Source organism: Pantherophis guttatus, chromosome 3 (assembly GCF_059756535.1).
Source record: "Pantherophis guttatus breed Tessera chromosome 3, ASM5975653v1, whole genome shotgun sequence".
Taxonomy (NCBI): Eukaryota; Metazoa; Chordata; class Lepidosauria; order Squamata; family Colubridae; genus Pantherophis; species Pantherophis guttatus.
The window spans coordinates 1,910,618-1,934,522 of record NC_142065.1 but is presented as its reverse complement, the minus strand read 5'-3'; the positions used below and the strand labels follow the sequence as shown (position 1 = coordinate 1,934,522).

Below are 23,905 nucleotides of genomic sequence, written 5' to 3'. Positions count from 1 at the left end.
AGGAAGGACTTGCCACCAGAAGTTGTAGGTGCTTCATCAGAGGAGGTTTTCAAGAAGAGACTGGACATCTATTTATCCTGGATGGTATAAGGTTTCCTGCTTGAGCAGGAAGTTGGATTAGAAGTCCTCCAAGGTTCCTTCCAGATCTGGTCTGATTGAATTGTTTGAATTGAGTTTACTTTATTGTTTTCGGCCTATAGTACAGGAATCTCCCAAGACTGGCAAGTTCCTCTTGGAAGCCATTAGATGAAGCCCCAAGGAACTTAGTGGTGGTGGTGGGGATTTCTTAGCCCTTTTGTTGTGAGGCAAGTTGTGTGATTCTCAACAAGTAGGGATTGTTAACATCTGGGACCCAGGAGTTGTGTCTGTTCCCAAGTTCTGCCTCCCCCTCCTCCGTGAGGTTCTCTACTCTCTACTCACCACTCCCTACTCACCTTTCAGAAAGGCTTGGAGTCATGGTGGCCAACAGAATACAGGTAGTCCTCGCCTTACGACCACAATCGAGCCCCATCATTTCTGTTGCTAAGCGAGACACTTGCTAAGTGCATTTTGCCTCCCTTTTGCAACTTGTCAGAGTTGCTGAGTGAATCACCCAGTCGTTAAGTGAATCTGGCTTCCCCATTGACTTTGCTAGACCCAAGTTTGCAAAGGGGGAATCACGTGACCTGGGGACGCTGCGACCGTCATAAATACAAGTCAGTTGGCCGAGCTTCCAAATTTGGATCACGTGACCGCTGCTGCACCGGTCGTAAGTGTGAAAAAGGGTCCTAAGTCACTTTTTTCCAGTGTCGTTGCAACTTTGGACACTAAACAAACTGTTGTAAGTCGAGGATTATCTGTAACTGAGCCCAATTGGTGAGCTTAGGTGGCCTTATCAACCCACAGCAGTCAAATAAATCAATACACCTCAGAGGTTACCCATTTCTCTGGGGTCCAGCTGCTGCCTTAATCTTGGGCTCCAAAAATATTGGGGGACTCAATGAGTTTTAGGGGAGATTTGGGTGCTCATCCCCTTCCAATGCTGGCTTGATGCTAGCTTGCTGGCTGATGTGCTGGTGTGCACAGAGGTTGCACAGGGGGAGAGTGGTCGGCCTTAAGGATGTCTACAAGGTAGGTTTTGCCATCCCTATTGTCCCCACCTGCCTCCCGCCAATGAAGATCTGTCTCAAGGCCCCCCTTTGATGCCAGGAATCTGCTGTTCTTGTCCAACAATGTCTCCTTTTTGCCTCCCTTGCCTTCCAGTTGTGCCCAGCAGCCGACATGATGATGGAAAAACAAATGGCAGCATTTAAAAATATGCTGGGTGAGTATCTTTCTTTCCATCCCCAACTTAAACCTCTAAGCAGAAAGGATTCTTGGGACCGTCTTTTGAGAAAGGTATAGTTTCTTAGAGATCGAGTGTGTTGCAAGAGTGCAGAGCCGGAACTGAAAATCGCGTGCCAAAATCCCCACGTTCTACACTTCCTTCCCTATTTATTTATTTTATTTATTTTATTTTATTGAATTTCTATACCGCCCTACTCCCGAAGGACTCAGGGCGGTGAACAGCCACGAAATAAAACACATACATATAAAAATTTAAAATCGAATAAAATGAATTAAATAATTTTGGCTGAATTAATACCCATAATTTAAAATACCCATATTTTAAAACACATTAAAATTTAAAATTTGCACTTAAAAGGGAGAAGATTTAGGCGAGGCCAGCTTGATGAAATAAAAGAGTCTTTAGCTCGCGGCGGAAGGTGCGCAGATCCGGGATCCTCCGTATCTCCGGGGGGAGCTCGTTCCAGATCGTCGGTGCCCCCACAGAGAAGGCTCTCCCCCTAGGGGCCGACAGCCGACATTGTTTGGCCGACGGCACCTGGAGGAGCCCCTCTCTGTGGGAGCGTACTGGCCGGTGGGAGGCTATTGGTGGTAGTAGGCGGTCCCGTAAATAACCAGGTCCTAAGCCATGGAGCGCTCTAAAGGTGGTAACCAGAACTGTCTCTCTTTGCCCACCCCAGTATAACCAATCAGGTCCAGACAAGATGTTTTCATAACAGTCAGCCCAAGTGCAGTTTGGTATGCGCCCCCTCCCCTCCTTCTTCCAGCTGAGTGACTTTGAGGCAGCATCTCAAGGAGATGCAGCACTTACTTTCATTTCCCCAAGCAGTTCCTGGGGAAATGAAAGTAAGTGACTGTAACTCAGGGGCTGCCCCAAAGAAGAGGGAGTCAAGCTCTTCTCCAAAGCCCCTGAGGGCAGAACAAGAAGCAATGGGTGGAAAGTAATCAAGGAGAGAAGCAACTTAGAACTAAGGAGGAATTTCCTGACAGTGAGAACAGTTAAGCAATGGAACAACTTGCCTCCAGAGGTTGTGAATGCTCCAACACTGGAAGTTTTTAAGAAGAGATTGGACACCCATTTGTCTGAAATGGTCTAGGGTATCCTGCTTGAGCAGGGGTTGGACTAGAAGACCTCCAAGGTCCCTTCCAACTCTGTTTTTCTTTTCTTTTCTTTTCTTTTCTTTTCTTTTCTTTTCTATTCTATTCTATTCTATTCTATTCTATTCTATTCTATTCTATTCTATTCTATTCTATTCCCTTCCCTTCCCTTCTCTTCTCTTTTCCTCTCCTCTCCTCTTCTCTTCTCTTCTCTTCTATATTCCTCTTCTCTTCTCTATTCCTCTTCTCTTCTCTTCTCTTCTCTTCTCTTCTCTTCTCTTCTCTTCTCTTCTCTTCTCTTCTCTTCTCTATTCCTCTTCTCTTCTCTATTCCTCTTCTCTTCTCTTCTATATTCCTCTTCTCTTCTTTTCTCTTCTCTTCTCTTCTCTTCTCTTCTCTTCTCTTCTCTTCTCTTCTCTTCTCTTCTCTTCTCTTCTCTTCTTCCTAAACTTTAGAGATGTTGGCTTATTGACTTGGTGGCCAGAGATCTTATTGCACAGAAGTCAGTTTAGGTTCCAGAAAAGCTCACATGGTTGAAACTTTTTTCTTGAATGAAAAATCAGAGAACCAGTAAATTTATTTATTTATTTATTATTTATTAGTTTGATTTATATGCCGCCCTTCTCCGGAGACTCAGGGCGACTTACAATGTGTTAAGCAATAGCCTTCATACTTTTGTATATACCTGCTTAGTAGGGCTTTTGGCATCCTCTAAGCGGTGTTCTTTCTTATACAAAGTCAGCTTATTGCCCCCACAATCCGGGTCCTCATTTTACCTACCTCGGAAGGATGGAAGGCTGAGTCAACCTTGAGCCTGGTGAGATTTGAACTCGCACTAATTGCAGGCAGCTGGCAGCTAAATACTACTTTAACAGTAGTTTAGTCCACTGCACCACTCAAGCTCTTTGTAGGTTCTAAATGAGAACCCACAAAGAACATCATTGGTTCTTTTTCAAAAAAAACTGAAATGAGACCCATATCTCAGAATGTTGTACATGGCGTCCTCCTAGTTTCTCCACATTTCTCCACTGGACAACACGACTCGGTTGCATGCAACCTTGCAACTCCCAATTTGTAGCTGCCAAGATCTCATTGGCAGAAATAGAGTCTTCTGGAAAACACAGTAGTTATATCTGGTTTGAGAAATTGCTGGAAGAAACCCTATTTTAATGCAATGCGTGGACACAATTTCTGTATCTTTCATAGCAAAGAAACCTATTGGGACTGTTGGATATATTATATATGAAGTGGCAGAAAAACCAGTTGTCCATAAATCTGACATCAACATTAATCTCAAGGTAAGAGTGGTTGGATAGGTTATTTATCACATCTCCATATTTTTTTTATTTTTTTTTACCAGGGGGAGTTAATAAGCCACATGACAAAACTCTTTGAAGATAAAGCTGGCAGCAACCCAGACTTTACTCACACAAAACAAAGATTAGACTGCAAGCATTCCGATAAAACAGGCAGAGTGTCAACAATACAAGGATTAATCCAAATGCAGTCCGATAAAGCAGGCAAAGTCCAGTAACACAGAGATCAAGGATTAGTTCTAGTTTTTGCTCGTCACAAACTGAACTGGCCACCACACCCACATTTATACCCTGTGGGGTGTGGTCCAGTGACTCAGCTAATCTCTGGCACGCCTTCCCCTCTGCTGCGCACGCTTCTCCCTGCGCCTCTGCCGAGGGTCCAGCCAGCACTTATCTCCTTCGTCGCTGTCCACCTGTGGCTGCGGGGATGTGCTTGGCTCTGAGCCTATCTTTTGGCCTTCGGTGTCCTCCGGAGGCATTGCCAGAGAGGAGGGTCCTGGAGAGGGAGGCCTTGCCAACTCCTCTCCCTCACTCTCAGAGTCTGATCTGTCGATAGCCCAGGCTCAGGCAACGGAGCCACAACATGGTGTATGAATTTGGTTCTGATGATTAGAACAATTAACCAGTGGAATTGGCTTGCCTTCAGACATGGTGGGGGCTCCATCGCTGGAGGTTTTCAAGAAGAGTTTGGACAGCCATCTGTCTGAAATGGTATAGGGCCATGAGGGCGAACCTATGGCATGGGTGCCACAGGTGGCGCACAGAGCCATATCAGTGGGCATGCGAGCATTGACGTAGCTCAGCTCCAGCACGCATGCGTGCGCCGGCCAGCTGATTTTTGGGCCTTCCGGTCCCACCGGAAGTTGGAAAATGGGCTGTGTTCGGCCTCTGGAAGGCCTCCGTGGGGGTGGGGAAGGCTGTTTTCACCCTCCCCAGGCTCCTAGAAAGCCTTTGGAGCCCGGGGAGGGTGAAAAATGGGCCTACTAGGTCCACTGTGCCATCACATGTTAAAAGTGTGTGGGGGGGTGCGTGCACACATGCGTAGGGCGCATTGAATTATGGGTGTGGGCACGCACGTGGGTGACCTCCCTGCGCTTCCCCCACTTTTGGCACGTGATGGCAAAAAGGTTAACCATCACTGGTATAGGGTCTCCTGCTTGAGCAGGGGGTTGGACTAGAAGACCTCCAAGGTCCTTTCCAACTCCTCTTCTCTTCTCTTCTCTTCTCTTCTCTTCTCTTCTCTTCTCTTCTCTTCTCTTCGCCTCTCCTCTCCTCTCCTCTCCTCTCCTCTCCTCTCCTCTCCTCTCCTCTCCTCTCCTCTCCTCTCCTCTCCTCTCCTCCCTTCCCTTCCCCTCCCCTCCCCTCCCCTCCCCTCCCCTTCCCTTCCCTTTCCCTTCCCTTCCCTTCCCTTCCCTTCCCTTCCCTTCCCTTCCCTTCCCTTCCCTTCCATTCCATTCCATTCCATTCCATTCCATTCCATTCCACTTCATTCCACTTTCTCTTCTCTTCTCTTCTCTTCTCTTCTCTTCTCTTCTCTTCTCTTCTCTTCTCTTCTCTTCTCTTCTCTTCTTTCTCTTCTCTTCTCTTCTCTTCTCTCCTCTCCTCTCCTCTCCTCTCCTCTCTTCCATTCCATTCCACTCTACTCCATTCCACTTTCTCTTCTCTTCTCTTCTGTTCTGAAGTCAAGTTTCTAGGATAGGGGTGTGAAATATATGTTGTCACGGTGGCATCATGTGACTTATTGGGTCTCCCTCCCCCCCTTTGCTAAGCTGGGTGTGGGCATGGCCAGCACATGATGCATCCGGCCTGCAGGCCGGGAGTTTGACAGCCCTCTTCTAGGGCTACTTACTTACTTACTTGCTATACAACACGAAGAGTTCTTCATTAGCTTGGCATGGGGAGTGACCTCAGTTGGTAACTCTTGAAAGCTCTTCCTTTGGACAACTGGGGAATGACCTTCTGTCCTTCTCAAAAGGTCAGGGTAGATGGAGTCAGTTGGGCCTCCTGGTGTCTACAAAGTCCTATTGCATAAGCCTCTTGAGCAGAGGTCTTCAAACTTGGCAGCTTTAAGACTTGTGGACTTCAACTCCCAGAGGAGTTGAAGTCCACAACTCTTAAAGCTGCCAAGTTTGAAGACCTCTGCTCTTGAGCTTCCAATGGAAGTGTGGTTGGATGGGAAGGAAGGTTCCCTTAGAAGATGTTCTCAGAAATGTGGGAGCCAGAAGATCAAAAGCACCAGGTCAAATGTCCAATACCCAGAGCTGATGTCGCAAGACCTGGTCCCCAAACCCCAAACCTCGCTCTCTGAGAAGCAAGAAACAAAATTATGGAAAGAATGATTGCATTGCAGGCTTTGGTCAGAGGTGGAGGGCAGGAGTCCAGAATAAAGTTGGAAGTGGAGATCAGATCTCCAAGTACAGAAAAAAATTGGGGGTGGCCTCCCCACTCCTCCAATCCAATGTGTACTTTGGGGCAAGTTGCAATTGCTGTTGAAATGATGAAATGCTGGTATTTATGCTTCCTTTTCTAGCTGAAAATAGAAAAGAAAAATGGAGAGATAATACCGTACGAATGTGAGGCGCTCCCCAACAACCTGCCACCCGGCAAAGAAAAGATGTCTGTGGTCTACTTGCCTGGAAGTGCTCTCAACGCTTACATGATCTTGATGCAGCCCCACCTCAACAACGTTCCGACCAAAGTTAAGGTGACTGAAGAACTCCATCCTGAACTCTGGATGGACACAAGCCCCCTTGGATGCATAGATATGTGATGGTTGTTGTTGTTAGTCACGAAGTCATGTCCGACCCATCGCGACCCCATGGACAACGTTCCTCCAGGCCTTCCTGTCCTCTACCAGCCTCTGGAGTCCATTGAAGCTCATGCTGACTGCTTCAGTGACTCCATCCAGCCACCTCGTTCTCTGTCGTCCCCTTCTTCTTTTGCCCTCAATCGTTCCCAGCATGAGGCTCTTCTCCAGGGAGTCCTTCCTTCTCATTAGGTGGCCAAAGTATTTGAGTTTCCTCTTCAGGATCTGGCCTTCCACAGAGCAGTCCAGGGTTGATCTCCTCTGGGACTGACCGGTTGGATGGCCTTGCAGTCCAAGGGACTCACAGGAGTCTCCTCCAGCACCAGAATTCAAAGGCCTCCATTCTTTGGCTCTCAGCCTTCCTTATGGTCCAACTTTCACAGGCATTCATTGCAACTGGGAAAACCATCGCCTTGACTATACACACTTTTGTTGGCAGGGTGATGTCTCTGCTTTTTAGTAAGCTGTCTATATTTGCCATAGTTTTCCTCCCCAGGGGCAAGCATCTTTTAATTTCTTGGCTGCAGTCCCCATCTGCGGTGATCTTGGAGCCCAGGAAAATAAAATCTGTCACTACCTCCATTTCTTCCCCATCTATTTGCCAGGAATTGAGAGAACCAAATGCCATGATCTTAGTTTTCTTAATGTTGAGTTGCAAGCCAACTTTTGCACTCTCCTTCTTCACCCGCATCAAGAGGCTCTTTAGTTCCTCTTCACTTTCTGCCACTGGAGTGGTCTCATTGGCATATCTGATATGTGATAGTTCCCTCTTATTCTTTGGCTTCTTTGGGAGGTTGAGTCTTAGTTTGGGGTATGGGAGACAAAACCAAAAAGGGAGGAAGGGAGGAGAGAACAGAGGGAGGAAGGGATGAAAGAAGGAAGTTTGATCTTCAGGAGGGAGAGAAGGGAGGGAGGGAGGGAGGGAGGGAAGGAGGGAAGGAGGAACAGAGGAAGGAAAGAACAGAGGATTGAGGGAGGAAGTAAGTAAATTTGATCTTCAGCAGAAGGGAGGAGGGAGGAACAGAGGAAGGAAGGAAGGGAGGAAGGAAGGTTAGAGAGGAAAGGGAGGGAGGAGGCAGGATAGAGAAGAAAATAAGGAAGGAGGGAGGAAGGTTAGAGAGGAAAGGGAGGGAAGAGGCAGGATAGAGAAGAAAGTAAGGGAGGAGGGAGGAAGGTTAGAGAGGAAAGGGAGGGAGAGAGGGAGGAGGCAGGATAGAGAAAGAAGGAAGGAAAGGAGGGAGGGAGGCAGGAGGGAAGAAGGGAGGGAGGAGGGAGGATAGAGAGGAAGGAAGGAAGAGGTAGGAAGGAAAGGAGGGAGGAAGGTAGGAGGGAAGGTGGGAGGGAAGGAAGGAAGGAAGGGAGGAGGGAGGATAGAGAGGAAATGACGGAAGGAAGGAAGGAAGGAAGGAAGGAAGGAAGGAAGGAAGGAAGGAAGGAAGGAAGGATTTGGAGATAAGACTGTGAAAGCTTCTGCAGCTAACCATTCTCAGGACTCAGCCTAGAGTGCTCCACTCTCAGGGCCACCAACTGTGGACTGTGGTTCCTCTCATTTCAGAGAGATTAAGAAATAAGCATCAGGAAATTTGAGAGATTAGGGCCGGGCTCTCCAACCTTGGCAACGTTAAGACTTGAGGGGGGACAAGGCCTTCTTCGGAAAGATGGGTGGGGAAGAGATAACAGGATGGAGCCCGGGGCATTCCTGATGTGACCCTGATCCCCATGTTGATGCATTTCACCCACTGGCAGAACTCTGAAAGGAAGGATTTACCTTTACTTATGGCAGTTCGTTTAGTGACCGTGCAAAGTCAATTGCTTACGACCGTTGCAGCATCCCTATGGTCACGAGATCAAAATTCAGACACTTGGCCAGTGACTCACAGTTACGACGGTCACAGCATCCTGGGGGTGTGTGTGTGTCACATGATCCCCCGATGGTGACCTTCTGAAAAAGCAAAGACCATGGGGAAGCCAGGTGCACTTAATGACCGTGTGACTCACTTAACAACTGCAGTGGTTCGCTTAACGACGGTGGCAAGGAAGGTCATAGAAAGGACAAAACTCATTTAACAAATGGTTTATTAGCCACGTAAACATTGGGCTAAATTGTGGTCGTAAGTTGAGGACCTCCTGTAGTGGCGTGTCCCGTACAAATCCAGAAAGGAATGGGCGCATGGGTGAGGTCTACGTACGTACCTTCATGGTTGATTTTTATGGGAAATAGAATAAAGTAAAAAAACTTGCCTACCGTGGGGTTTAAGGTCCTTGCTTGCAATTCTTGGCTCATTTTTGTTACTAATGTATTTATCTCTTTTTCTTTCTTTTTTGGTTAGGGTTCCGTTCCAACCTCAGACCAGCTCAAAAAAATATTGCCCAACGTAAGTTCCTTGTGCTTATGGGGTGAAGTTGTTTAGCTTCCCAGGAAGTCGTTCTCGGAAGTGTGAAAATGTTCTCAGGGCTGACGTTGATCTGATCTGACCTCGGATTCCTGAAGCAGAAGTTATCTCTAGAACAAGGAGGGAGTTAGCTTTATGGGAAACAGAGAGAGAGATAGAAGCTTCCCTTTGTTGTGGTCTTTGTACATGCCCTGGTTTTAAACTTGTGTGTGTCTCTCCCCCACCCCCATTTTCTCCAGATCAAGCTGCCTGCTGGGAAAAAGCTCAAAATCAAAATAACTCACAAAGAAAACCCCAAGGTCACCGTGTCGTCTTCCGCCAACTCCATAACCACCAACATCGAAGCTTCCTTCATGGATGTTAAACGTGGCAATCAGCTCCTCTCCATCACGATGGTACATCTTCCCTTCCTCTTTTGCCAGAGACCAGAAGTCTTCACCTGTTCAGGCATCCTCACCTTCCCAAAATCATCTTTACAGGATGAAACTCTGGCTCAGCCAGAGGAAAGGGATGGACTGTGCCCCCACTTTCTAATCCATTCAACTGTACCCCTTCACCAAGGCTTTTGTTTGTTTGTTTGTTTGTTTACTTACTTATTACTTATTTATTTATTTATTTATTTATTTATTCAGGCATGTATAAGATAACAGATAGAAGTTTTCGTAGATTTTCACGGGTAGAGGTATGCAAGTTTTGGTGTATTCGGGTCTTTTCCCGTGTAAGATTGAGAGTATCTTGGCGACGTTTCGACGAGGTCCCACTTGTCATCTTCAGGCTGGTGTCTTCGGCTTCGTGCTTGTGCGAGGAAAGCATGATCAGAGCTGCCGTCTCTCTATAAATACTGGTGGGGAGGTGTGGGGTGCTGGCTTTGTTGCTGTGAGCGGGTTGGTTGCCTGTGTTGTTACATCTTGATTGGTTGATGGAGTTGATGTTTGCAGATTAGTCAGCTGTTTTGTAGCAGATAGAAGTATGTACATGATTATTAATACATGAAATGGATATCAAGAAAAGGGGACATTAGGACAGGGACAGAAGGCACGCTGGTGTGCTTATGCACGCCCCCTTTATGAACCTCTTAGGAATGGGGTGAGGTCTACAGTAGCCAATCTAAGGTTAAAATTTGGGGGGTGTTGGGGAAGAAACCGCAGAATCAGGTAGTGCATTCCAGGGCATTGACCACTCTGTTACTGAAGTCGTATTTTCTGCAATCGAGTTTGGAGCGGTTCACTTTAAGTTTGTCTCTATTGTGTGCTCTTGTATTGTTGTGGTTGAAGCTGAAGTAGTCATTGACAGGAAGGACATTGTAGCAGATAATTTTATGTACTATGCTTAGGTCAGACCGAAGTCAGCGTAGTTCTAAGTTTTCTAAGCCCAAAATTTGGAGTCTGGTGGCATCAGGTATTTTATTGCGGGTAGAGGAATGGAGGACTCTTCTCGTAAAATATCTCTGGACTCTCTCGATTGTATTTATGTCCGATATGCATGCAGGTTCCAGACAGATGAGCTGTATTCAAGAATTGGTCTAGCAAATGTTTTGTATGCTCCAGTTAGCAGTACAACATTACCAGAGAAGAAGCTACGCAAGATTAGGTTAACAACGCTTAATGCCTTTTTGGCAATGTTGTTACAGGGGGCTCGGGCACTTAGATCTTTAGAAATGAGTACTCCAAGGTCCTTGACAGAGTGAGGGTCATCTACTCAGCTTGTACTTTGTGTTCTGATTCCTTTTGCCAATGTGTAAGACAGAACTTTCTTCACGGAGACCTTTAGATTCCTACATAGATAATTTGGGAGCATCTATTTAACTCTTCCTACTCTCCCAAGGGTACCCCCCAGTCTGGAGGAACTGAACCTACAACTCCAGAAATAACCAGCCACGATGGCCAGGGGTTTACGCAGTAGGGACATCCTTCCTGATGTTCTTTGCAATCCCAGTGTCTGAACATAATCTCCAGGAAGTTTAAGGCCTGAAAAGTTGTGGTCGTAACAATGTTGTTTAGTATTGAAAGCTAGCCAAGAGCCTGGGAACGTATCTAAGTCCACAGCCAGGAAAAAAAGAGGATGATTTGAAAATGCAGATGCGGAGAAATGTTAGACGGGCTTCATAAAACATCTGCCACAATCAGTATGAAGTTCTGAGGGCAGAGGAGAACTTTTCAACTTTAGGGCAAGTTGGGGAGGGAGGGAAGGAGGGAGGGAGAAGGAAAGGTGAGAAGGAGGGAGGGAAGAAGAAAGGAAGGAAGGTGAGGAGGAAGGAAGAAGGGAAAGTGGGAAGGAAGGGAAGAAAAGAAGGGAGGAAGAAGGAAGGAAGGAAGAAGAATGGAAAGTGAGAAGGAAGGACAGAAGGGAGAGGGAGGGAGAGAGAAGGAAAGGTGAGAAGGAGGGAGGGAAGAAGAAAGGAAGGAAGATGAGGAGGAAGGAAGAAGGGAAAGTGGGAAGGAAGGGAAGAAAAGGAAGAAGGAAGAAAGGAAGAAGAATGGAAAGTGAGAAGGAAGGACAGAAGGGAGGGAGGGAGGGAGGGAGGGAGAAGGAAAGGTGAGAAGGAGGGAGGGAAGAAGAAAGGAAGGAAGGTGAGGAGGAAGGAAGAAGGGAAAGTGGGAAGGAAGGGAAGAAAAGGAAGAAGGAAGAAAGGAAGAAGAATGGAAAGTGAGAAGGAAGGACAGAAGGGAGAGAGGGAGGGAGGGAGAGAGAAGGAAAGGTGAGAAGGAGGGAGGGAAGAAGAAAGGAAGGAAGATGAGGAGGAAGGAAGAAGGGAAAGTGGGAAGGAAGGGAAGAAAAGGAAGAAGGAAGAAAGGAAGAAGAATGGAAAGTGAGAAGGAAGGACAGAAGGGAGAGAGGGAGGGAGGGAGAAGGAAAGGTGAGAAGGAGGGAGGGAAGAAGAAAGGAAGGAAGATGAGGAGGAAGGAAGAAGGGAAAGTGGGAGGGAAGGAAGGAAAAGAAGGGAGGAAGAAGGGAGGGAGGGAGGAAGAAGAGAGGGAGGGAGGAAAGAAGGAAGGAAGAGGAAGGAAGAAAGAAAGGAAGGAAGAAGGGAAGGTGAAAGGGAGGAAGGGAGGAAGGAAGGAAGAAGGGAAAATGAAAAGGAAGGAAGGAAGGAAGGAAGGAAGGAAGGAAGGAAGGAAGGAAGGAAGGAAGGAAGGAAAACGTAATGCTCCTCCTAGGCCAAAAACCTTCTCAGACCTGAGAGGCCATTTGCTCACTCCCTCTTCTCCCTCTTTTCAATTCCAGAAGCACCAATGCAGTGCCAGTTTTACCATCAAAAAGGAACACCTGGCCATCTCCCTGAAGGCAGGATCTTGCAGGTACGCAACCGTCTGGCTCTAAAGAGCCCAGCTGAAGGAGGGGGCCTTGGGGTCTTCTCAAAGCTCTGGGCTGCTTTCCAAAATGAGGAGCTAAGATACCCCCCCAAACAGGTTAAAAAAAAAGATTATAGTCTTCTTTGGGGGAAGGAATGGATTCTATTGGGGGAAACATAGCAGCAAGTAATATGCATTATGGGAAAAAATGTTAATCTCTGGAGAACGTGTAGATTCAAAGTTTCGTGCATGCAGATCCTTCCCACTCAAAAATCAAATTGGGATGGGAATGGAGGAACGAACAGCTAGGAAAACAGAGAGGAAGGCTTGAATGGGAGAGAAAAATCGAAGAGCTGATCTTTATAGGTTTTTCATTTTTGGGAATAAAGAATACGACGTTTTTAGAAAATAGCTGCCCCTTCCTTCCTTCCTTCCTTCCTTCCTTCCTTCCTTCCTTCCTTCCTTCCTTCCTTCCTTCCTTCCTTCCTTCCTTCCTTCCTTCCTTCCTTCCTTCCCTCCCCTCCCTTCCCTTCCCTTCCCTTCCACTCTCCTTCCACTCCCCTTTTCCTCTCCTCCCTCTCTTTCCTTCCCCCTCCCTCCCCTCCCCTCTCCTTTCCCTTTCCTTCCCCCTTCCCCTCTCCTTTCCCTCCTCTCCCTTCCCTCCCCTTCCCCTCTGCCTCCCCTCTCCTTTCCCTTCCCTCCCTTCCCTCCCTTCCCTTCCCTTCCCCTCTCCCTCCCCTCCCCTTTCCCTCTCCTCCCTCTCTTCCCTTCCCCTCTCCCTCCCCTTTCCTTTCCCTTCCCTCCCTTCCCTTCCCTTCCCCTCTCCCTCCCCTCCCCTTTCTCTCTCCTCCCTCTCTTCCCTTCCCCTCTCCCTCCCCTTTCCTTTCCCTCCCCTCCCTTCCCTTCCCGTCTCCCTCCCCTCCCCTATCCCTCCCCTCCTCACCCTTCCCTTCCCCTCTCCCTCCCCTCCCCTTTCCCTCTCCTCCCTCTCTTGCCTTCCCCTCTCCCTCCCCTCCCTCCCCTCCCTTCCCCTCTCCCTTCCCCTCTCCTTTTCCTTCCCTCCCTCCCCTCCCCTTTCCCTCCCCTCCCTCCCTTCCCTTCCTCTCTCCCTCCCCTCTCCTTTCCCTTCCCTCCCCTCCCTTCCCATCTTCTTCATCTTTGGGGGAATTTAGGAGAGTTGAATCAAAAGGACAACCCAATCATGGGAATTTCCCGTGTTTTGAAAGCCAGCTGGGGGTCCAGGGGAGTTTGTCCAAAGGTCAGGCTGTTGGCACGTCAATTCCCAAGGGTCCTTCTTCCTTCCCGCCCTTCTGGCTGCCATCTTGACTTTTTTTTAAACCCTGATTTGCCGGCCTCTCTGGAAGCAAATCCAATGCTGGTTTGTCAGCAGATGGGGAAAGATAGCAAGACCAGCGAGGTGGCCAGGGTAAAACTGCACATAACAGATATATTCTCTCCTTCTTCTCTTTGCAGGACATTGGAGGTTTCTTCCCCCGCTGGAGATGTAAGCTTGAAGCTATTTAAGATGCTGGGGCAAGGGAATCACACTTTTAAGATGGTCCTCTCCATCCGAGCGATGTGTTACTTTGGGCTGAGACTGGGAGACTTTATTTATTTTTATTTTATTTATTTGATTTGATTTCTATACCGCCCTACTCCCGAAGGACTCAGGGCGGTGCACAGCCAAACAATAAAACATACATACAAAATTTAAAAGTAGAATTAAAATCAAATTAAATAGTTTTGGCCCAGACAAATTAAAACCCCAAACAATTTAAAACCAATTTTAAAATTTGAATATATAAAATACTAAAAGATATTTAAAATTTAAAAATCTTTTATAAAAGAGGGAGAAAGTTAGGCCAGGTCCGCCTGGTGAAATAATACGGTCTTTACAGCGCCGCGGAAGGTGCGCAGATCCGGGATCCTCCGTATCTCCGGGGGGAGCTCGTTCCAGATCGTAGGTGCCCCCACAGAGAAGGCTCTCCCCCTGGGGGCCGCCAGTCGGCATTGTTTGGCCAACGGCACCCGGAGGAATCCCTCTCTGTGAGAGCATACCAGCCGGTGGGAGGCTACTGGTGGTAGTAGGCGGTCCCGCAAGTACCCAGATCCTAAGCCATGGAGCGCTTTAAAGGTGGTAACCAAGACCTTGAAGCGCACCCGGAAGACCACCGGGAGCCAGTGCAGCTCGCGCAGGAGGGGTGTTACGTGGGAGCGCTTCGTCGCTCCCATCACTACCCGCGCGGCCGCACTCTGTGCCAGTTGGAGCCTCCGGGTGCTCCTCAAGGGGAGCCCCATGTAGAGAGTGTTGCAGTAGTCCAGGCGGGAGGGACTGATAGAAATAACTGAATAAATCATTTTGGTTCCCTCCCACCCCCACAAATATTGGACATTGCAAAGAGATGTTGCCCCGTGCAAGCATCCGTTGCCTAGCTGGGAATGGTGGAGGAGAGCAAGGTCCTAGCTTGGAGGCAGCGTTTCTTACCACTGGTTCACTGCGTGCTTCGTGCGAGCGCCTTGCGCATATGCGCCTGGCCTCAGAAACGTCCCTAAACAGGACTTCATAGAGATGGGGTGGGCGCACCTGCGATCTCCGCTACCTGTTGGCTCAAACCGGTATGAACCGGGCTGAATGCCTCCTCTTGCTTGGAGGGAATAATATCCAGGTTATTCCATATATATATATATATATATTTCTTCGTAGGGTTTATGTGTGTTTTTCTTCTAGCCAGGTTTTCCCTACAAAAAACCTTGGTTACGTAGGGAAAACCTGGCTAGAAGAAAAACACACACACACATATATATATGTATATATCCACAGACTACAGGTAGTCCTTGACTTAAAACAATTTGTTTAGCAACCGTTCAAAGTTACAACAGCCTTGAAAAAAAACCTGTCTTATGACCGTTTTTCACACTTACGACAGTTGTGGCATCCCCATGTTCACATCATCAAAATTCAGAGGCTTGGCAACTGACTTATATTTATGACGGTTGCAGCGTCCCAGGCTTGTGTGATCCTTTTTTGCGACCTTCTGACAAACTTAGTCAACGGGAAAGACAAAATTCACTGAACAACCACTTACTAACATCAACTGCAGTGATTCACTTAACAATTGAGGCCAGAAAGGTCATAAAGTGAGGCAAAGCTCAGTTAACACAGGTCCCACTTAGCAATGGACCTCAATTAAGGTCGTATGTTGAGGACTAGCTGTCTAGCGTAACACAAACAAGAGAACTTTCCATAGTCTTCGTGAATAGGAGTAAAGGTCTCTTTTGAGATAAAGTCCACTTTGGTTCAATGTTACATGTTTATAATGCCCTTTTGGGACATTTCATGACTCATGAAATGAGTCAATTCTCATTTCACATCATCAGTTGCAGTTCACTTCTGCAACTGATGATGTTCCCTAGTTGGGTCAGGAAACATCTGCAAGAAAACAGCCAAGCTCAGAGAGCACCGAGGACTCCACAGTTCTCCTCCTCCTCCTCCTCCTCCTCCTCCTCCTCCTCCTCCTCCTCCTCCTCCTCCTCCTCCTCCTCCTCCACCTCCTCTCCTCCCTCCCTCCCTTCCTTCCTCCCTCCCTCCCTCCTTCCTTCCTTCCTTCCTTCCTTCCTTCCTTCCTTCCTTCCTTCCTTCCTTCCTTCCTTCCTTCCTTTCTTCATCTTCTCTGCAAACCCCACTCTCTTCTAGCACTGATGCTGTTCCCTAGTTGGGTCAGGAAACATCGCACCAGTCACATTGGCTGTGGCCTGATTACTGAGTGGTTACTTGAAATGTGATTATATGCCACAAATCTGATGTTGACTACCAATGATGATCTGTCCCTAACCTGGTCTTTCAGCTCTCCCAATAGTGCCTTCATCTCCCCTGTAACTTAGTCCATCCATCTGGTTCCTGGTCCTTTCCTTTCCTTTCCTTTCCTTTCCTTTCCTTTCCTTTCCTTTCCTTTCCTTTCCTTTCCTTTCCTTTCCTTTCCTTTCCTTTCCTCCCCTCCCCTCCCCTTTGTCTATGGTATAGGGTTTCCTGACTGAGCAGGGGGTTGGACTAGAAGACCTCCCAAATCCCTTCCAACTCCTATCCTATCCTATCCTATCCTATCCTATCCTATCCTATCCTATCCTATCCTATCCTATCCTATCCTTCTCTTCTCTTCTCTTCTCTTCTCTTCTCTTCTCTTCTCTTCTCTTCTCTTCTCTTCTCTTCTCTTCTCTTCTCTTCTCTTCTCTTCTCTTCTCTTCCCTTCCCTTCCCTTCCCTTCCCCTCTCCACTCCACTCCACTCCACTCCACTCCACTCCACTCCACTCCACTCTACTCTACTCTACTCTAATTTGTGCTTCAAGGGAGAATTCTGGACCAATTTATTTGATAATCCGTTGGTTTATTCTACAGGAGTACCCAACTTCAAACAAAGCATCAGAAACAGCTGTTCTCCAAAATGGACCTTTCAATTTCTGGCTACATAGGCTGTTTTTCAGAGAGTAAACACCTTTTGGACATAGTTTCTACTTCCATTCTAGTCACCCCCTCATGAGTCTTGGGGATTTCCTATGTTTTCTTGCACCACTTTTGACTTCTTCCTTCTCACTGTTGTAGGTAACAGGAGCAATGCAATACACAGAAACTGTTATGGATAGTTGGATATCACTTGTCACCGGTAAATTTTATTCTTTGGAGATCAAGTTTTGGTAGCTCCCCGGGGTGGGGAAACCATTCAGAAGTATCGCCACCTGCTCAAGAGGCACAGAAAGGAGTGGGGAGTGGGAAAATCTCCCCCCTTCCAAGATTTAAGTAAAGATTCCTCTGATGGTCAAATCGACCTCTGCATTTCATTTTCCTAGCCACAATACGGACAGGTGTGGAATCAAAACGCAGGAGCCAAAACGCAGTAATTAAGACTCACTGCAGTATTTATTTATTCATTTAACCAGTGCACACTGGAAGAATTCCCTCCAGAAAATCAAGGGAGGGTCCCTCCAGAAAAAAAATATATGATGCACTCATAAAGATTTCGGCAAAAGAGGAGAAAATGATAGTCCTTCATATGCATAGATAATTGCTGGTGTAAGCATGAATCGACAGCCTCTTGGGGTTTTGGGGTGGGGATGCCTCTCTTGAAGGAAACGACGGAGGGTCTTGACTGGGAAAAGAAAGATGGATCCAACAGCTGCTTCTTCTGTTGCAGGTGTACTCAACAAGAACCAGATTCCCCTTCCAAGCATCATGAATGCCACAAGTGTCACACATGAGCCCGAACTCAGTTCTTGGGAGGTGAGTAGATGGAACCTCGCATGTTTTCACACGTGGTCCTTGCCTTATTACAGTTCATTTACCGTATTTTTCGGAGTATAAGACGCACCTACCTTTTTTGTTTTGTTTTCTTTTATAAAAAGTTTTTTTTTATTTTTTTATTTTTTTTAGACAAACACGCATACAAACATACAATGTATTTTCTTTGAACAGAGTATTTGGCCGGTTCACAAATTTAAACCGTGTTTAGTCATTTCAATTAAATTTACAATTTCTATATTTCCTTTTTGCCATATTTATTCCTCATCTATTTTTTAAAAAAAAAAACAATATTAGCCTTCATCCTCATCTCTAATCTTAATCAAATTCAATTTTTCCCTTCTATTCTATATTATACCCCTTCCCATTGTCATCTATTTTTATATCCATCCTCACATTGGTTAATTATGTAATATTACAGTTTTTTTTGTTTTTTTTAAATTTGATTTATATGCCGCCCTTCTCCGGAGACTCAGGGTGGCTTACAATGTGCTAAGCAATAACCTTCATCCTTTTGTATATTTATACAAAGTCAGCTTATTGCCCCCACAAACTGGGTCCTGAATTTACCTACCTTAGAAAGGATGGAAGGCTGAGTCAACCTTGAGCCTGGCGAGATTCGAACCTGCAGTAATTGCAGGCAGCTGGTCTTAATAACAGGGTGCTTTAGACCACTGTACTACCAAGGCTCTTTTAATTTAATACAAATTCAACATTTTAATATTATTTATTTATTTATTTATTTTATTTATTTTATTCGATTTCTATTCCGCCCTACTCCCGAAGAACTCAGGGCGGTGCACAGCCAAACAATAAAACACATCCCTACAAAATTTAAAAGTAGAATAAAGTCAAATTAAATAATTTTGGCTCCGACATATAAATCAATTAGTTATATAACTATCTTTTTTGTATATTAATCAATATGAACATGAATATTTCAATTATTTCCATGCAATCCAATTTCTTACAAATCAATTAATTATATTTACCAATAATAATAAACCAAATAATTTTCCCCATATATTCCTCCAAACCACAACTTAACTCTTTCTGCTTTCAACACAATATACAATTAATAGGATCTCAATTATTACAATTCCCTAGCTAAATAGAGCTTTCCCCTTATGTTACTCATTTTCACATCTTAAATTCTCTCAATAACCCAAATAGTTTTGCCCAGATAATCCTCCAAATCACAACTTAATCATTTCTACTTTCATCACAATATGTAATTAAAAATATTTCAGTCGTTACAATTTCCCTAATTAAATTTAAAAATGTTCTAGCTGTTATCCAAGCTACAACTTAATCCTTTTTACTTTCACTACCCTATACCATTAAAGGTATTTCAGTTGTTACAGTTTATACTTATTCATATTTCTAAAAAAAATAAAAAATAAAAACTTATCATTGTCTAGATTTCAAAAATACAAAGACAAATATTCCAATTATTATTCATTTCATTTTTACAATCATGATTTCCCATTTATTTCTTACTACTATTCATATTTCAATTCTAAATATGTATAACATCTTTCTCTTTCATTTCTTTTTCTCCCTTCCCATTTTTATTTTTGCCTTTTTCTTTCTCATTTTTTTCTTTTGTGTTTTAAAATCTTGAACTCTCCTCTTTTGCCCTAAATTTCCCATTGTTTGCACCTACCTTTTTTGGTGAGGAAAAAGAAAAAAAAAAGAAATCTCCCTCTGCCTCTGCCTAATTTTTCCTTGCAGCAAACAGCCTGCTTTACTTTCAGTTTCGTTTTCAGCATAGCTTGATTAGCACAAGGGAAAAAAAATCTGCTCCAGCAATTTACCTCTTTGCAGCAAGCAGCAGAGCCTGCACAAAACAGTTGAGAGCAAATCAACTGAGAGTCGGGAGGCCGATCCAAACAACTTGTGCTAATTAGCCTGTGCTGAAGCTGAAAGGAGCTGTTTTTTTCTTGCTGTTTGCTTGCAAGGAGGTAAATTGCTGCGAGGCAGAGGCCAAAGGGTGGGGGCCAGTGGGTGGGCTGGGCTACATTTGGTGTATAAGACGTACCTAAATTTTCACTCCCTTTTAGAGGGAAAAAAGGTGCCTCTTATACCCCAAAAACTACGGTAGTAACTGTTACAATGGCACGAGGAAAAAGTGGCTTATGACCGTTTTTTTTCACACTTAGGACCATTGTAGCAATCCCAAGATCCCATGATCAAAATTCAGACACTCAGTAACCGACTCATATTTATGATGGTTGCCGTGTCCCGGAGTCACACAATCCCCTTTTGCAATTTTCTGACAAGCAAAGTCTAAAACAGAGAAGCCAGATTCACTTAACAAGTGGGCCACTCGCTTAACAACTGCACTGGTTCCCTTAACAACGGTGGTGAGAAAAGTTGTACAATAGGGCAAAACACACTTAACAATGGTCTCACTTCACAACATAAATGTTGGGCTCAATTGTAGTCGTAACCAGGGTGGATAAAAATCAATGATTTTTTTTTAAAAAATCAGATTTTTTAATTTAAATCAGATTTTTTTGATTTTTATCGAATTTATTTTAATAAAAAACTTTTGGGGTAAAAATCTATCGTAAGATAATTTTCTATTTAAGATACATAAACAATTTAGTTTATTCAGCATGAAATGGAGCTTAGTTATGTAGCACAAGGCTGTATATTCTGCAACACTGGGACTATTGGTGAGTCAACAGTGGGTCAAAGGAGTAGCAGAGATGACAGTTGCTCTTTAAAAATGATGATTTAAATCGAGTTGATTTAAATCAAGCCTTTTTACTAGTGATTTAAATCATGATTTAAATTGTGATTTAAATCAACTCGATTTAAATCAAATCCACCCTGGTCGTAACTCAAGGATGACTTGTATTTGGCTTGAATATACCTGAAGAATACTTGTGTCAGACCTGCCCCAGTCCGATTCCTTGGGAAAGAAAGACCCTCGACTCCATTTGGTTGAAGTGACAGGTTCTTTTACTAAAAGATGCTGATTGCAGTAGAGTCAGACTAGAACTAAATCCCCCATGCTGAAAAGATACGGAAAGTTTCCCCACATCCCAGCTCTCTCCCCACCCTCCATGACCAGCCCGTCTTCAGCCAATAAGAGTCCGTCTAGGTGTTTTGAGAATGCTGAGATGTTTAGAGTAATCCACATTCTTTCTCAGGTTGCATGGCCTTGGGGGCTGGAACAAACTGGTCTTTATCAAGCTGTCATTCCCCACCCCTCCCAATTTCCCATCACGTACCCAGGCAGGACCATTTGCTCCCCCCATGTCCCCCTCCCCCTTTCTAGCCTTTGATGGCAGGATGCCAGCAAGGTGCCAAGTCAAAGGTGGCAGACCTGACGCTGCTCAGATGTTGCAATCCCATTGCCTTCCCAACCCCAAACCATAAAGCAGGGGGTCAAGGGTGGGGAGATTCCCCAAATGTAACCACACCATGCAATTATATCCGTGTCCCTTTTCCACAGGGGCTTTTCGGCTATCCTGCCCTCCCCCACAGACACCCCAACAGGGATGTTAATAGAATAGAATAGAATTCTTTTTTATTGGCCAAGTGTGATTGGACACACAAGGAATTTGTCTTTGGTACATAAGCTCTCAGTGTACATAAAAGAAAAAATACATTCATCAAGAATCATAAGGTACAACACTTAATGATGGTCATAGGGTACAAATCAGCAATCAAATCATATTAGGAAACAGTCAATATAAATCTTAAGGATACCAGCAACAAGGTTACAGTCATGCAGTCATAAGTGGGAGGAAATGGGTGGTGGGAACGATGAGAAGATTAATAGTAGTGCAGACTTAGTGAATAGTTTGACAGTGTTGAGGGAATTAGTTGTTTAGCAGAGTGATGGCATTCGGGAAAAAACTGTTCTTGTGCCTAGTAGTTCTGGTGTGCAGTGCTCTATAGTGTCGTTTTTTGTTTGTTTGTTTTTAATTTTTTTATTTTATACACAAACAAACATTTAATACATCAGTCCTTCCTTCCATGCGACATCTCGGTGTTTTCTCCATGACTTCGTCTTTTTGTTGTTTCTTCTGTCTTCATTTTCACCAAATCTATTGCACCATTTCTCCAAAACTCCAATATTCTAATTATACCATTTTCTTACATAACTATTAGTTTGCTTATCTATATCTCTTTTCTAACCAATGGTAAAGTTGATCCCATATCTTAAAGTATTCCAAATCCTCTCTTTCTTTAATCATTAATCTATTCATTTCTGCACAGTCTACGATTTTTTTAAAATTACTTCTCCTTCCAAAGGTATTTTCTCTGCTTTCCAATTTTGTGCAAAAACAATCCTTGCAGCTGTTATTACACGTATAATCAAATAAATATTTTCTTTACTAATTTTCTCTGGTAGGAGAACAGCTCCAGTTTTAAATCAATACGTTGTTGTATCATTTCTTCCAACCATGTCTTAATTTTATTCCAATAGTTTTTTGCTTCTGGGCACGTCCACCACATTTGATAATAAGATCTTGGTAGCTGGTGACATTTCCAACGTTTAGCTGGTTTATCTTTAAACATTTTTGCCAGTTTCTCAGAGGGCATATGCCATCTGTAAAACATTTTATATTGGTTTTCTATTTATTTATCTATTTATTTATTTATTTATTTATTTATTTATTATTTTTTTATATGCTGCCCTTCTCTGGAGACTCAGGGCGCCTTACAATGCATTAAGCAATAGCCTCCATACTTTTGTATATTTATACAAAGTCAGCTTATTGCCCCCACAAACCGGGTCCTCATTTTACCCACCTTAGAAAGGATGGAAGGCTGAGTCGACCTTGAGCCTGGTGAGAATTGAACTCACAGTAATTGCAGGCAGCTGGATGTTAAATGCTGCCTTAGTAGGAGGCATTAGCCTCCTACGCCACTCAGGCTCCTGGACAGGCAGTGGACATTGTTAGTTTGTAATTCCTTTCCCATAACTGTCTAAATCAATTGAGTATCCAAAATTCTATAGCATTGTTTTGAGGGTAGGAGTAGAGATGCCTCCTTGGTCCATCCATTTAAAGTCCGGTGATCTAGTCCAGCCCCCTCCTCAAGCAAGAGACCCAACATGCCATTTCAGACAAATGGCTGTCCAGTCTCTTCTTAAAAACCTCCAGTGATGGAGCACCCATATCTTCTGGGGACAAGCCGTTCCACTGAATAAAAGAATAACAAGAGTTGGAAGGGACCATGGAGGTCTTATAGTCCAGCCCCCTGCTCAAGCACTATATACCCGTGATGGCAAACCTGTGGCATGCGTGCCACAGGTGGCACATGGAGCCATATTGGTGGGCACGCGAGCATTGCCCTAGCTCAACTGCAGCGCATATGAGCATGCAGGCCAACTGATTTTTGGGCCTTCCGGGCACACCGGAAGTTGGCAAACGGGCCGTTTCCGGCCTCCAGAGGGCCTCCAGCGGGGTGGGGAAGGCTGTTTTCACTTCTAGAAAGCCCCTGGAGCCTGGGGAGGGCGAAAAACGTGCCTACCGGGCCCATCGAGCCATCACGTGCCAAAAACAGGAGGAGCACGGGGAGGAGGTGTGTTGAGTGTGCATGCACAGGGTGGGTGGGGGGTGGGGTGCATTGAATTGTGGGTGTGGACACACATGTGTGCGACCCCCCCCCGCTTTTGGCACGCGACGGCAAAAAGGTTAACCATCACTGGTATATACCATTTCATAAAAATGGTTATCCGCTCTCTTTTTTAAATTCTTCAGTGCTGGAGTACCCACAATTTGTGGAGTCAAGCCCTTCCCCCCCACCCCCCCCAAACACTGGGTTGCGTGAAGGGCCAACGTTGAGTAAGTCTGCCGTTTTTCGGAATGAGATGCTCACGGGAATGTTCTACTGTTCGCAGAACGTGCTGATGCTGCAGACAAACATTCAGCCTTATGCTCCAGCTGAGATGGCACAGGAAGTGAAGAAACAGTGCAGCAAAATCAAGTTATAAAAAGGGAAGGCGTGGAGGTCTCTCCAATCAACACGTCCCTCCCCCCCTTTGCTCATTCAGCGGTTGAATCGATGCCTTGGAATGAAATTGACCGGATTTATGCTCCAACTGAGAGGATAAAGGCAGCCTCCTTGTTAATGTCTCTTCATAATTCATATTTTTTTGGGAAACCACTTTAAGGTGTGACTAATTGGGAAGCAGATCTCAAATTGACAACAATCAATTAATATCTTAAAAACAAACAAAAAACAAACCTTGATTTGTTCCTTTTAGGAACCTGGATGGTTGAGGGACTCTCTTTCCTTCCCTGCCCTGCTGAAACATCTACTCTGCTGTGTCCTACTCTCAATAGTAGCAGCTCACTAGGGAATTAGGGTGACTCTGTCTATGTTTATCAAATAAAATATCACGATTTCTTCTGCA

At 45.1% G+C, this 23,905-nt stretch overlaps 1 protein-coding gene across 1 annotated transcript in view; it reads left to right on the top strand.

Annotated features, from left to right (window-relative positions):
- The window catches only part of LOC117666650 (BPI fold-containing family B member 6-like), a 39,635-nt gene extending 15,730 nt beyond the window's left edge, over window positions 1-23,905 (top strand). Inside the window, exons 7-16 of the mRNA XM_087888937.1 lie at window positions 1,243-1,303; window positions 3,631-3,722; window positions 6,271-6,444; window positions 8,877-8,921; window positions 9,179-9,334; window positions 12,165-12,238; window positions 13,706-13,736; window positions 16,831-16,891; window positions 17,420-17,505; window positions 23,390-23,905. Of these exons, the coding sequence (XP_087745063.1) occupies window positions 1,243-1,303; window positions 3,631-3,722; window positions 6,271-6,444; window positions 8,877-8,921; window positions 9,179-9,334; window positions 12,165-12,238; window positions 13,706-13,736; window positions 16,831-16,891; window positions 17,420-17,505; window positions 23,390-23,482 (873 nt within the window). The 3' untranslated portion in view covers window positions 23,483-23,905. The remainder of the gene's footprint in view (window positions 1-1,242; window positions 1,304-3,630; window positions 3,723-6,270; window positions 6,445-8,876; window positions 8,922-9,178; window positions 9,335-12,164; window positions 12,239-13,705; window positions 13,737-16,830; window positions 16,892-17,419; window positions 17,506-23,389) is intronic.